The sequence below is a fragment of the Pleurodeles waltl genome, chromosome 12 (assembly GCF_031143425.1).
Source record: "Pleurodeles waltl isolate 20211129_DDA chromosome 12, aPleWal1.hap1.20221129, whole genome shotgun sequence".
Classification (NCBI taxonomy): Eukaryota; Metazoa; Chordata; class Amphibia; order Caudata; family Salamandridae; genus Pleurodeles; species Pleurodeles waltl.
This window is the reverse complement of record NC_090451.1, coordinates 708,745,617-708,760,135: the sequence shown is the minus strand read 5'-3', so window position 1 is coordinate 708,760,135 and position 14,519 is coordinate 708,745,617. Positions and strand designations below refer to the sequence as shown.

General features: G+C 46.7%; 1 protein-coding gene across 7 annotated transcripts in view; it reads right to left on the bottom strand.

Annotated features, from left to right (window-relative positions):
- MINK1 (misshapen like kinase 1) overlaps positions 1–14,519 on the bottom strand; it is a 503,992-nt gene that overhangs the window by 333,082 nt on the left and 156,391 nt on the right. For all 7 annotated transcript variants that reach the window (XM_069215741.1, XM_069215740.1, XM_069215743.1 and 4 more), the window contains exon 3: positions 6,622–6,678. In XM_069215741.1, the coding sequence (XP_069071842.1) occupies positions 6,622–6,678 (57 nt within the window). The remainder of the gene's footprint in view (positions 1–6,621; positions 6,679–14,519) is intronic.

The following is a 14,519-nucleotide window of genomic DNA, read 5'->3' as shown; positions in this document are numbered from 1 at the left end:
TTTTCTGGAGCAACCGGACCACTGCCTTCATGACTCTGTCCCTCTCTATACGAGTAACCCACTATACCTTAGAGACTGCTTTACACAGACCTCCTTTTGCATCAGATACGTTGGCTATCACTTTCTCAGTTTCAATGTTTTCTATATTCTCTCTCACATCCAGCAAGCGTGAAAGACATTCTGTCAAGGACTTTTACCTCTCGTTTGACTATCAAGAAGCAAAGGCAACAGTAATGTTCCTTCCACCATGCATTTAGAACAGTAATCAACTTTCATGAAATGTGTATGTGTGTTGCCAAATCTAGGACCCCACCATTATTAGGCGGGGTACATCAATTTGGCTTGATTATACTCATTAGTCCAACGACCCTGGTCCACATCATGATGGTGTATGAGGTGGCCATTATTGGGCTTCTCTCAAACTTCATAGAACTGCTCCAAATAAGTTTGGCACTGCCTTGGGTCACACACAGGATAATCAAGACATGAGGGGTGAGGCCTGTCAAATGTAAGGCTAGAGGAATTATTTTGCTCATTAGGCAAGAAATCAAGGGTATCCTACAGGAGACAGTAACTGAGGGGGGTCATAGACGTCAAGGGTATGCTCCAGCAGATGGTAACCAAGGATGCCATTGAACCTTAGTAGCTTCAGAATGGCTTTTTCAGTTAAGGTAACAAAAAAAACTGATGGACGCTTCAGATTTCACCTAGACCCTGGACCTCTGAACTAGGATATTACTATGGACTGTTTTCCACTGCTCTACACTGAGATGGTCTTGCTGTGGTGTTGTGGTAGGTACTTCTCTAAGTTGGACCTGAGGAGTGCTTACTACCATACACAGCTTCACCTAGACTTAAAGGCTTTTATGGCGTGTGCAAACCCAATACTTTTTCCAATTTAGTGGGCTTCCATTTCAGCTAGTGTCAGCCACTAGCATTTTTTAGTACACCATGACAAGGGTTGAAGGACACCAAAATGTTGCCTTTTTTAAAGATTACATTTTGGTGTTGGCAATATTATTGAGGAGCTCAATGTGACTTTGGGGGAGCTTTATGGGAGTCTATCAGGTGAATGGATTAAGCTATGCAGGGGGAAGTGTAGATTCTTAGAAGAGGAAGTAGAGTATGCAGCGTTTTCTATCTCTGCTTTGAGGGGTAAAAAGCAAAGCTGATGAGGTTAGTGCCATAGTCGGCGCTAAGTCCCTTGTGATGACGAACAGCTCAGGTCTTTTGTGGACTTGGTTAATTACTATGTGAAATTGGTAGAGAATTTTGCTGATAAAAGGAACACCTAAGGATTCTTTTAAGGAAGGGGGTAATAATTGTGTGACAAGAATATCAGGAAAGGGCCTTTGTGGTCACTAATCAAGCGATGACGTAGGCTAAGATACTGACCCCTTTTAAAATAAACAGTCTGTAGTTGACGGCCGAGCCATACACCTTCATGATCTGGTCCAGGGCTAAAGAGTATAATCAAGCCATATTGATGTATCCAGCTTCATATTTGGGGGGACCAGATTTGGTTACGTGCATTCACATTTCATGAAACTTAACGTCAGCCCACATATAACTGAAAACATAAATACTGCTCCCCTATTAACCTCTAGGTTTTGTATACTTTTGATGCAACTCGAAATCTGGCCACGTCTCACCAAACACATAGTTAGGAACAATTGTGTACAGTGAACCTGAGTCTGAGTCACAGGGTGAACTGTCAATTTAACCAGACACTTGACTTTTGGTCTGCTCAGCCATGCATGATCATCTTCAGGAGCATAAATACTCACACACTTTGAATTTGCCCTCCAGAATTAAGTTCCACAGCTGCAACCCCACTCTTCCCATCACAACACATACAAAGTAGCCATTCTTGCTACATCTTCTGCACTTTTTGAGGACTGCAAAGCAGTTTTTAGATTCTGCTCCATGGTATAGGATTCCATACCTGTGGCAACATTTTTAAGACGTTTGTCTAGATAAACACTGTTGCACTTTTGATCCTTTAATTTCCCACTTCTCACCTGTAGACCAGGATGGGTCTTCTCCCCGCTGCATTTACATCTTTCGGACTGTACTCTGTGACAAACACTTCCTAGATCTTTGGTAACTTAAAGTGTCACATCCCCCTTATGCATGCCTCTGACAGCTCCACCACTTTTGCAATTGAAGCGCTCTGAGGGTTGCTTGCTGCCCACAGATGTGATTGTGCCTTCTCACCACTATGATGGACAATGAGTGGTCCTCGTCTGTCATGGGAGAAAACTGGAATTTTATGCCAATTCACTCCTTGCCACAGACTCATCATTTGACTCATCTAGGTTTGTGTAAAAGTATAAAATGCATCTCTCATTGGAGCAATACTGCCTTTTTTCAAATCTTTTCTCTAGTATCAGTTTGGCTCCCCAGTAAACATCTGCAATCACTACCCTTGAGTACCCATTGCCTGGAATAAATACTTTAAAATATGCTGTCCTTCTTTGCCAAGCACTCTTACCAATAATGAGTTCATGCAACTGGAAAGGAAATTGACACCATCCATCTCATAAATATCAGTCCATTCTTCCCATTCCATAAAAGGAGACCCAGCTTGTGCAGAGAAGCTTGGTGGTGATGGAATACCTAGAGGAGATCTAATGCTATGTGTAAATGACTACTGCAAATACGTAAAATACAAAAAGACCTATACAGGATGGCAAGCCCAAGGCTAATTCTGAGTAGGAGGATAGCAGAATTTATATTTTGAATAGCGATTCATCTTACTAAAAATTGTTCAGAGTTTTCTGTAAAAGCTTGCAAGAAGGAATTTTCATCTCTAGGTGCCATGGAGCATGAGAAGCTTCTACTGTGGCACATGTGGTAGAGCCTGACACTACTGTCCTGGGGTTTTGAAAGAGGGATGTGCTGAGCTGGGCTGCGCGTCACTTCACCCAGTGAGTGAGGATTTAAGTATTCAAGGTGATCACATTCCAGTCTTGAGTCCTGGTTCACTGGAGATGGCCATGAGAACTTCTAAGCGTGCATTATGGAGGCGCTTGAGCATTCACACATGCTGGTGGCTCACTGCGCTAGGGGATGAGTAGGGAGGGTGCACCGCCTGCTCCGCTGAGTGTAATGCGAGCCTGAAGGGTGCAGAGGTGGAAGTTTAGTGATCCTCACTGTATAGTGAGCATGAGATGTCACTCATATGCTGTGACACGTACTTGTCCCTCAGCCATGAGCAATGAAAACAAGAGCAAATACTGTAGCAGACAGTCTGTTTTTCAAGTAGTTATGCATAGTTTGTTCGAAAATTCACCATCAAGGTCCTGTTTTGAGGTGCCTGACTGCAAACAAATATATAATAAATGAGCTGGATTCAAGCATACTTGGGTTTATTGGTGAAAGCACCCCTGTGGTATAGCCTCGAGGGCAGCTCAGCGTTAGCTAGCCCGGGAGGAACACCACAGGGAATGCCAAGAGAAACATTCCCACCTTCCAGCAGTCTAGCGTGGCCTACAGTTACCACATACCGCTGTGTCTGCCATTCTGTTATCTGAGCATCCCCACTGTCCAGAACCCTACTGAGAAACCCTGACATGGCCAATGGCCTAACAAACTGCATCGGGCCAAACAATTCACTTGTGCCTCAAAGCAACACTCAACCAAAGCCATGAACAAGGTAAAATCTACAGACTGGTTCAACAACATGACTGCACCATACAGGAACCTTAAGCATGTCATTCGGCCAAATCTTTTAAATGAACCCATCCCCAACTACATCAGCGACTCGTTGCCCCCCTCCATGGAGGAGACCTCCAGCAAGACATTTTTACAGAGTCCTAAACCTCCACCCTTCACCCTCATACACCTGCTCTTTGCATCCAATGAGACAAGAAGTACCACACCCCTAATAAATGCAAATACAAAACCTGTGTTTCTGTCAAACAAAACACAAGTCCTGGAACTGAAATGGAACAACTCCAGTCTGAATGCGGATTCAACAGACTACAAAATTCACCAAGATGTATTTAGAGGACGACACCTATACTTTACAAAACACATGAAGAAAAGGAACACAACACTGGCTGATAATCCCATCCGCACCTTTGCATTCTAAACCCAATGTCTTTCTCTGCCCTCTTTCTTAATCTGTAAAATAAAACAACCATTGAAAAAACCAATAGGTCCAGCCATTTAGTAGCACTATCTAACCGTTGCCATCCCAAATGCTGTTCCACATCAGCCCCCCCCAAAAATAAATACATGTCTGCTGTTGCCAAAGACAATCTCCCCCCGTCCCAACAAATACAACAACAAAAAAGTGATAATGAGGATGAGTATGTTTAAGTGCCTCGTGCATGAGCTGGTATGTGTCATGACGCTGTGTTGGCACTAGCATGATGATGTATATCAGTGCACGCGTGCATCACCAAGCATGAACATGCATATGTCATAACCATGCAGTCATTTTTTTAGCTTAATGAACCATTCCAAGATGGAGGACACCATTGTGAAGCACTAAATAAATACATTAAAAAGGTGATTCAAAGCCGAAAGGGTGGCAGGGCAGAAAATTGCAACCCCTAAAGAGAAAAAATACCCAAGGGAGACGGGCAGGGAGGATGGGGCAATGATGGGGCGGGCAGGCAAGCAGGAAGAGAAGTAGATGGCAAGGCAAGAGAGGCTTGGTAGGGGAGGTGCTTAAATGGAAGTAAAAAACCAAAGAGATGGGAAGGAGTGAATGAAGCAACAGACGACCTAAAGGAAAAGACATAGGGCCTCATTATGACCCTGGCGGGCGGCGGAGGCCGCCCGCCAGGATCCCGCCCTCCAAATTACCGCGCCGCGGTCAAAACACCGTGGCGGGTATTACGAGTTTTCCCCTGGGCTGGCGGGCGGATCCAGTTAAACCGCCCGCCAGCCCAGGGGAAAACGACCTTCCCACGAGGATGCCGGCTCGTAATCGAGCCGGCGGAGTGGGAAGGTGCGACGGGTGCTACTGCACCCGTCGCGTATTTCACTGTCTGCAAGGCAGACAGTGAAATACATTTTGGGGCCCTCTTACGGGGGCCCCTGCCGTGCCCATGCCATTGGCATGGGCACGGCAGGGGCCCCCAGGGGCCCCGCGACCCCCCCTACCGCCATCCTGTTCATGGCGGCTTTCCCGCCATGAACTGGATGGCGGTAGGGGGGGTCAGAATCCTCATGGCTGCGGAGCGCGCTCCGCAGCCATGGAGGATTCCAATGAGCAGCGGAAAGTCAGCGGGAGACCGCTGACTTTCCGCTTCTGACCGCGGCTGAACCGCCGCGGTCAGAATGCTCATTGGAGCACCGCCAGCCTGTCGGCGGTGCTCCCGTGGTCGGTGGCCCTGGCGGCCACCGGCCGCCAGGGTCAGAATGACCCTCATAGTATGCAGCGTGGCGGGGGGTGCTGAAAATGGGTGTGGGGAGAGGGCAAGAAAACATGGAGGAAGCAGAATCGTTCCCTGGATGCGAGCAGTGGAGTGATGCGAGTTATCCTATCACAAGGGTGGTGAGGGAGGCATGCTCCTGGGGGAGGGACAAAAGAGCAGAAGTGGAAGTAAAGCCACTGAATAAAATGCAAGCATACGAGACTGACTAGAACCCCATCCAATGGGCAGCAGTGCAGGGACCCAACGCCCTGTCCAAGAAATGGCATTGTAAACAACAGATGTTCAACTACAGCTAAAAGCTGCAAGTAGGCGAGACCTGAAAGGTCTTTGTACAGGACAATCTGCCTTCTGCTGACACCCAGAGGACCCCTATACACAACTCAGCAACACACAGGGACACCCCACCCTGACGGTGTCCTTTCATTTATCTGCAATTCGTAAATCATCAGAGATGGGATTCATGTCCTAAGCCCACGATCCTTCACCTGTGGAGGGGAACAGAATGTAAAACTGAGTATTTTTACCCTTACTATCAAAACATCATTCAATGGCTTTAGAAAGCAATAGTGCCTTCCCTCTCAAAACGGGCCATTAAAACCTGAACATCTTCAAGAAGGGCACCCAGGAGCCAAGCACTGAGCCACGTTACATTTCCTAAGGATGGGATGGTGTGCAAGGGAGTCAGTGTATACTGATATCAGTATATCGATGCTCACTGACAGCGACCCTGCAGGAGCTCTTGGAAGTGGTAATGCGCCCGGACATCCAGATGTGGGCGCCGCGCTAACGTTAGCGCTCGTCACCCTCAAGGTACCTGTGAGAAGAACCATTCTGGTACTCAGCGATTACTTTTAAAAAATGCATTAACAGGCGTTCAAAGCATCTCTGGGAGCACATGGTCTACATAACTTGCAGGTAGTGTTTCTGAAGAGGAGTCCAGCCCACAAACACATTCTCTTTCGTGAGTAAGATGTTTAATGTGAGTGCACTCATCAGGTAACATAAATGAGAGAGCGAGCAGACCCCCAGAGACCTCCGCAGCGCTGCCCTGTCGGAGCTCCAGCAGGACATGTCCCGCCGCAGGCCTGGCCTCGGCACCCCCGCTATGCAGGGGACACTGTTCACTACTCCCTCTTCAACCCTGTGCAGCAGGCTCGCTGCATCTCTGGCGCACAAGCATCGCCCGGACACGGGGCCTGAGCAGGGGCTCCTGAGTACCCGCACTCACCTCGGTGACGTCCATGACCTTAATGGCTGCCAGCTGCCCCGTCTTGACATGGCGCCCCTGCGGAGGAAAGAAGACAGCATTAGCTCAACAGGAACAGCATCCGTGCCACGTTCTGCTTTTCCGCCATACAGGGCGAGTGCAAGGTAAGCTGCGCAGGGGAGAGGTCTGAAGATGCACACTACAAACGCGGGCTTAATGCACATCCTTGCACAGAGTCCAAAGTACGAAGCATCAATGCTCACGACAGCTTATACTGCAATATAATGGCATTTACTGCTCCCCATATGGCCTCTGTGTTTCTTTCTTGCTCACATCTAACTAGTCTCTTGTTCAATGGAGGCTAAAGAGGTGTGCAGTAGACCCCTGAAAGGTAAACAATGGCGCTGCAGGTAGGAGTAAGAGATAAGACGGAAAATCACAATAGAACTCTCACTAAATGAGGTCAGAGTTCTCTATGCAGGCACTGATAACACAGACATTACACGTATTATCTTTACATAACAAGAGCAATGAAATATATTTCACAAAGATGACATTTCCTACTTTAAACAAAGAAAAGAATACCCTTTGGAAGAAACAATTGTTAATCAACAAAATACATTTCAAAGCTAGAAAAGCAGTTAATTAGAAAACAAGACAATGGCTAAAAATCAAAGCTAACACTCTGGGGGTATATAAATGGTTAAACTAAGTAGTCTTCTAAATAAGAGGATGGTCACCTAATTCTACTTTGTCTATTCCGTTCGGGAACAACTTATGCATGACTTTCCATCTCACTGCTAGATGGTAACTCACTCTTCCAACTCTCTACCACCACAGCAACACCATTCACCTTGGTAACCCGACTAAGATGTCATAAGAGCCCATCGCAGGTCTTAACGATGAACAACTTAATAACTTTCCTAGGAAGAGGATGTTTCAACCATTGTCCGCACCAACAGGAGCACAATTTTTCACTAGAACACCTGCCTTTATGCAACCGTTCTTCAAAAACTGCCTGGAGGCAAAGTACTTTTTACCGTTCTTACACAAACACCATTCTCCAGCTCTTCATGAATCCCTATTAGAGACCTCCACACATCCCCTGTTCGAATCCATTGAGGCAGGTTCAAGTTTGAAATGGGGCTCCCTCCCAAGAAACAATTCAAAAGGAGTTTTCCCAGTGAATGAGTGTGGAGAGCTGAAGGCTGGAAGGAATCATTTAACACATTTTTTCTAATCACTATTATTACCCTTGGCCAGATGGATGCACTCGTTAATAGTTCTGTTGAAACATTCTACCATCCTATTAGTTTTAGGATGGTAAAGTGAGCATTTCTTGCAGGTTGTGCCACACATCAAGAAATCTTTCACCCTCATGTGAACACAGTTGAGTTCCATTGCCAGTCAGAATGGAACTTGGAAAACCTTTTCTACGAAACAACTTTTGTAAAAATCCACTCATAGAATTGGAAGTCATGTCTCTAACACAAGAACTCTAAACCCATCCTCAAAACAAGTCCATGGCAACAAACAATTGAGGAGTACTTTCCACGCCTCTTAAAGGTCCCACAAGCACCAGTGTTATTACCACACAGTCTCTTAGGTAAACCTCTACATACCAGGGGGAGGGGGGGGGGGGGTCCTTGTGGCACAAATCTTATCTCTGCTGTTACACTCACAACATTTGAGGACAGACCTAGACCTCTACATCTCATCCACGCCACCAATACTCATTATGCATGCATTCTTTGGTTTTAATAATCCTCAAGGTGGCCCTCACTGGCTAATTCAAACTTATGTTTCCCCTAACTTATAGGCATTCTAAGTCTAGTGTCCCAGAACACAAAATTATTCTGAAGGGTTAGTTCATCTCAAGCATCAAAGTAATCATGCAAATCCTGGCTCAGTGGAGTTACGAATAGTATTCATATCAATTTGTAAGACAATCACTTTACTAATAACTTTAACCTCATCTTTGGAATTATTGGAAGTTCTACAACATTTACTGTAACGGCCTTTACATCCACATTTGTTATGCAAACAGCCTTGACGCTGGGCATTCTTTCAAATAACTGTCTGTCCAGGCATGCCACAACAAAAACAACTACATTTAAATGCAGGAGGTAGCTTCTGTGACTTAATTCCCCCTTTCACCTCCACTACACTCACAACCTCCTTCTGGTTAGCTTATTTTTCTGACTCATCTACAGAGTTCAACACATGCTCAACTCGTTTGGTAGTAACAATTAAATAACACTGGGGTGTTGATCTTTCAAGCACAGCTTCTCTCAGGTTGTGAAACTTGCAATTTAGAACATATTGGTCACCGAATCTCTCTTAACATAAAGTTCCATATCTGCATGACTGCCAATTTTCCTCAAAGTAAAGAAATAGCCTTTCCCATTATCAACCTTCTTTTGCGTCTGTTGACCAAAATGGAATCTTTGAAGTTTAGCGCTTAACTGACGTAGATAATGTAGATCCAATCTCTTTCTAACAATTTGTTGAGATCTTGTGCCTCATCACCTGTTGATACAGGTAACCTTTCTAAAACATCCCGTTGCTCACCAAATAAGCAATGAGTTAACAAATCAAATTTTCTTTAAGCACTAAGAATGGTTCTACAAACACATGCATAGTTCATAAAAACCTTTTCCATTAACCCCACTCTAAACATAGGTCACAAGAATTAGGTTAAAACAATGGGAGTGATGTAATATTCTGCATGCTGAGAAAAATTGCAAAACCAAACCCTGAAAAATATATGAGGAAACATTCCATGGAATCAAATAGAGTACCACTGCCTCCCCCATTGGCACTACCTTAAAACTCAGCCCTTGAGAAGAGGGACATAGTAAAGCTTGCTGCAGTCTTTCTGCAAGAGTTTAAAACATGACAATGGAATGCCTAGAAGCAGTCACACAACACAAGCGAAACACCCGTCAGTCGATGGTGCTACCAAAGCGCTCCTACTGATCAAAGTAGACCACACTTCATTGCTACATTATGTTCCTGTGAGGTAACACTCCCCGTCCACCAAGGCTCATCAACTGATCGGCTTGGCGGAGTTTCTTGTGCTGCGATGTCCCTTCAAACGATGTGCATCAGTGACACTACATAGCTATAATTACATCTCCAGTGTTCCAAAACACTCAGGCATCTAGCACGCAACAAATACAAGCGTCCCTCCATAGGCTATGCATCCTCACAGAAATGTAAGCTGTGTTTCAGCAGTGACATCCGACAATGCATGGTTAACATTAAACAATGCAGGGTTATGTCACACAAGAAGCCTGGGAGCTCTCAGTTTTTACTCTTCTCACCAGACTCGGTGTACACTCAGTCTTGGATGCAACACGTCTGATAATAGTTTCAATGGTCATACAATCACAACACACTTAAAGGGTCTCAGCAACACCAATTGGTTGCTTAACAAGTGTATCTCTGAACCCATCAAGGTCTTCCTTCCTGACAACAAACAGCATTCCAACACATAGTGGCAGTCATGCTGAGGTGAACCTTCCTCGTTGCGCCAAATCATCGCTAGTGAAAAGCAAATAATGAAGCTGCATGCAGGGGAAAGAGGTAAGTTCATTCACCTCCTCCACCAACTGAGGAACCCCAACAGTCAGAATAGAACTCCCACTGAATGAGGCCAGAGTAGTCTCCGCAGGCACTGATGACACGTCGTCAGTAATGACATTTCCCCCGCTATGATGACAACAATGCCCTTACACACCGATGAATCACAAACAACTCTACAAGACAGTTACATGTACTAGATCTTCTGAAGGTCTTGCTGGAGATGAATAGATTGAATTGCTTGGTGACGTTGAAGCACCCATCTTAAGCCAGGCCAGTCAGTTCCTTCCTGGCTCCTGCTACAAGCGGGGGGGGGTTGAAGCGGGGGCTCAGGTCTGTGTCTCACTGATGCTTGACATTCAAGAGAGTTTCATCTGAAAGGTTCAGAAGCATGGGGAGTATTGGGGTGGGGGGTACAGTGAGATCCATGAACTTTTTTATACTGCAGTCATATCATGACGTGTTTGTAACCAAAGAATTCAACAAGAAACATAGGGTAGTCTGAGACTCCACATCCACTGCTTGTAAATATTATAAATCACAAGTCTTCCTATTAACCAGTGTAATGTTAATCAATTTACCAGCCTCACAAGGAAGGCTCAAAAAAATAAGCTGGGGTGTGTCTAGCACCTAAGGCAATACAATCTTGGAATAAGATGGTGTAGGAAAGTACCATCTTGCCTGGCATGTTACCCCCATATTTCACTGTATATATGTTGTTTTAGTCTATGTGTCACTAGGACCCTGCTAGACAGGACCCCAGTGCTCATAAGTGTGCCCTGTATGTGTTCCCTGTGTGATGACTAACTGTCTCACTGAGGCTCTGCTAACCAGAACCTCAATGGTTATGCTCTCTCTGCTTTCCAAATTTGCACACTAACAGGCTAGTGACTAAGTTTACCAATTCACAATGGCATACTGGTACACCCATATAATTCCCTAGTATATGGTACTGAGGTACCCAGGGTATTGGGGTTCCAGGAGATCCCTATGGGCTGCAGCATTTCTTTTGCCACCCATAGGGAGCTCTGACAATTCTTACACAGCCCTGCCACTGCAGCCTGAGTGAAATAACGTCCACGTTATTTCACAGCCATTTACCACTGCACTTAAGTAACTTATAAGTCACCTATATGTCTAACCTTCACCTGGTGAAGGTTGGGTGCAAAGTTACTTAGTGTGTGGGCACCCTGGCACTAGCCAAGGTGCCCCCACATTGTTCAGGGCAAATTCCCCGGACTTTGTGAGTACGGGGACACCATTACATGCATGCATTATACATAGGTCACTACCTATGTATAGCGTCACAATGGTAACTCCGAACATGGCCATGCAACATGTCTAAGATCATGGAATTGTCACCCCAATACCATTCTGGTATTGGGGAGACAATTCCATGATCCCACGGGTCTCTAGCACAGTACCCGGGTAATGCCAAACTGCCTTTCCGGGGTCTCCACTGCAGCTGCTGCCAACCCCTCAGACAGGTTTCTGCCCTCCTGGGGTCCAGCCAGCCTGGCCCAGGATGGCAGAACAAAGGACTTCCTCTGAGAGAGGGTGTAACACCCTCTCCCTTTGGAAATAGGTGTGAAGGCCGGGGAGGAGTAGCCTCCCCAGCCTCTGGAAATGCTTTGATGGGCACAGATGGTGCCCATCTCTGCATAAGCCAGTCTACACCGGTTCAGGGATCCCCCAGCCCTGCTCTGGCACGAAACTGAACAAAGGAAAGGGGAGTGACCACTCCCCTGACCAGTACCTCCCAGGGGAGGTGCCCAGAGCTCCTCCAGTGTGTCCCAGACCTCTGCCATCTTGGAAACAGAGGTGTTCAGTGCACACTGGACTGCTCTGAGTGGCCAGTGCCAGCAGGTGACGTCAGGGGCTCCTTCTGATAGGCTCTTACCTCTCTTGGTAGTCAATCCTCCTTCCTTGGTAGCCAAACCTCCTTTTCTGGCTATTTAGGGTCTCTGCTTTGGGAAATTCTTTAGATAACGAATGCAAGAGCTCATCAGAGTTCCTCTGCATCTCCCTCTTCACCTTCTACCAAAGGATCGACCGCTGACTGCTCAGGACACCTGCAAAACCGCAACAAAGTAGCCAGACGACTACCAGCAACATTGTATCGCCTAATCCTGCCGGCTTTCTCGACTGTTTCCAGGTGGTGCATGCTCTGGGGGTAGCCTGCCTTCACCCCGCACCAGAAGCTCCGAAGAAATCTCCCGTGGGTCGACGGAATCTTCCCCCTGCTAACGCAGGCACAACAAGACTGCAACACTGGTCCTCTGGGTCCTTTCTCATCCTGACGAGCGTGGTCCCTGGAACACAGCAACTCTGTCCAAGTGACTCCCACAGTCCAGTGACTCTTCAGTCCAAGTTTGGTGGAGGTAAGTCCTTGCCTCCCCACGCTAGACTGCAGGTAGGTACCACGTGATTTGCAGCTGCTCCGGCGCACTCTTCCAGGATTTCATTCATGCACAGCCAAGCCTGGGTCCCCGGCACTCCTTCCTGCAGTGCACAACCTTCTGAGTTGTCCTCCGGCGTCGTGGGACTCTCTTTTGTGACTTCACGTGGACTCCGGTTCACTCTTCTTCCAAGTGCCTGTTAGGGTACTTCTGCGGGTGCTGCCTGCTTCTGTGAGGGCTCCCTGAGTTGCTGGGAACCCCCTCTGCCTCCTCCTCCAAGTGGCGACATCCTGGTCCCTCCTGGGCCACATCAGCACCCAGAAACCTCTACCGCGACCCTTGCAGCTAGCAAGGCTTGTTTGCGGTCTATCTGCGTGGGAACACCTCTGCAAGCTTCATCGCAACGTGGGACATCTGTCTTCCAAAGGAGAAGTCCCTAGTCATCTTCTTTCTTGCAGAACTCCAAGCTTCTTCCACCCGGTGGTAGCTTCCTTGCACCCTCAGCTGGCATTTCCTGGGCTCCTGCCCACTCTCAGCACTGTCGCGACTATTGGACTTGGTCCCCTTGTCTTACAGGTACTCAGGTCCGGAAATCCGCTGTTGTTGCATTGCTGGTGTTTGTTCTTCCTGCAGAATCCCCCTATCACGACTTCTGTGCTCTCTGGGGGTAGTAGGTGCACTTTACACCTACTTTTCAGGGTGTTGGGGTGGGGTATTTTTCAAACCCTCACTGTTTTCTTACAGTCCCAGCGACCCTCTACAAGCTCACATAGGTCTGGGGTCCATTTGTGGTTCGCATTCCACTTTTGGAGTATATGGTTTTGATTGCCCCTATACCTATGTGCTCCTATTGCAATCTATTGTAATTCTACACTGTTTGCATTACTTTTCTTGCTATTACTTACCTAATTTTGGTTTGTGTACATATTACTTGTGTATATATCTTATCCTCTTACTGAGGGTACTCACTGAGATACTTTTGGCATATTGTCATAAAAATAAAGTACCTTTGTTTTTAGTAACTCTGTGTATTGTGTTTTGTTATGATATTATGCATATGACACCAGTGGTATAGTAGGAGCTTTACATATCTCCTAGTTCAGCCTAAGATGCTTTGCCATAGCTACCTTCTATCAGTCTAAGCTGCTAGAAACACCTCTTCTACACTAATAAGGGATAACTGGACCTGGCACAAGGTGTAAGTACCTCTGGTACCCACTACAAGCCAGGCCAGCCTCCTACAGATGGTAGGACAGTCATCCACAAATCTAAGACCCACGGCCCACCTGCTTCACAGACGAGATCTACACCAGGGAACAGAATAGCCCTGTCCTAAAAGCAGGCATCAGCTACTGGCAGAACCAGATTTGTGCACTTTCTAAGAATATCACACAGTGTGTGAGGACAGGCAGAGTCTACCACAGAAAAATTTAGTCCGAGGAAACTCCATGGCTTCATACACAAGTTTTAACAATACAGCTTCACCAAGTTATCACATGAATCAGCTTCACAGGAAGGTGGTGGCGCTGTGATGGCATGGTGACATTTGATAAAAGAGGCTCTATGTGACCTGGGGTCCTCACAGAGGTTGTTGACGAAGAGACGTGGCAGCCTCGCACATCCTCACTACTGAGGTGCTGTCAAGGAAGAGGTTGACAAGGCTTTGATCCTGGTGGGATGGCCCACAGGCACTGATGGTCAGGGCCCTTACCTACATGACAGCAGACTGGTGAGGCATTCTCTTGCCTTGTGCCAGCTGCATGGCCTTCCCCTGAAAAGGCAGGTCGGGCAAGAGGGGCTGAAGATTGTCAGCTGACATGTGGCTCATCACTGCTTCCATGGAGAGGAGGGACCCCGCGATCTCTCTTGGTCTACTAAATGCCACAGCAGCAATAACATTCCCATGAATTAGGCAGCTGGCTTAGTGCAAGTTCT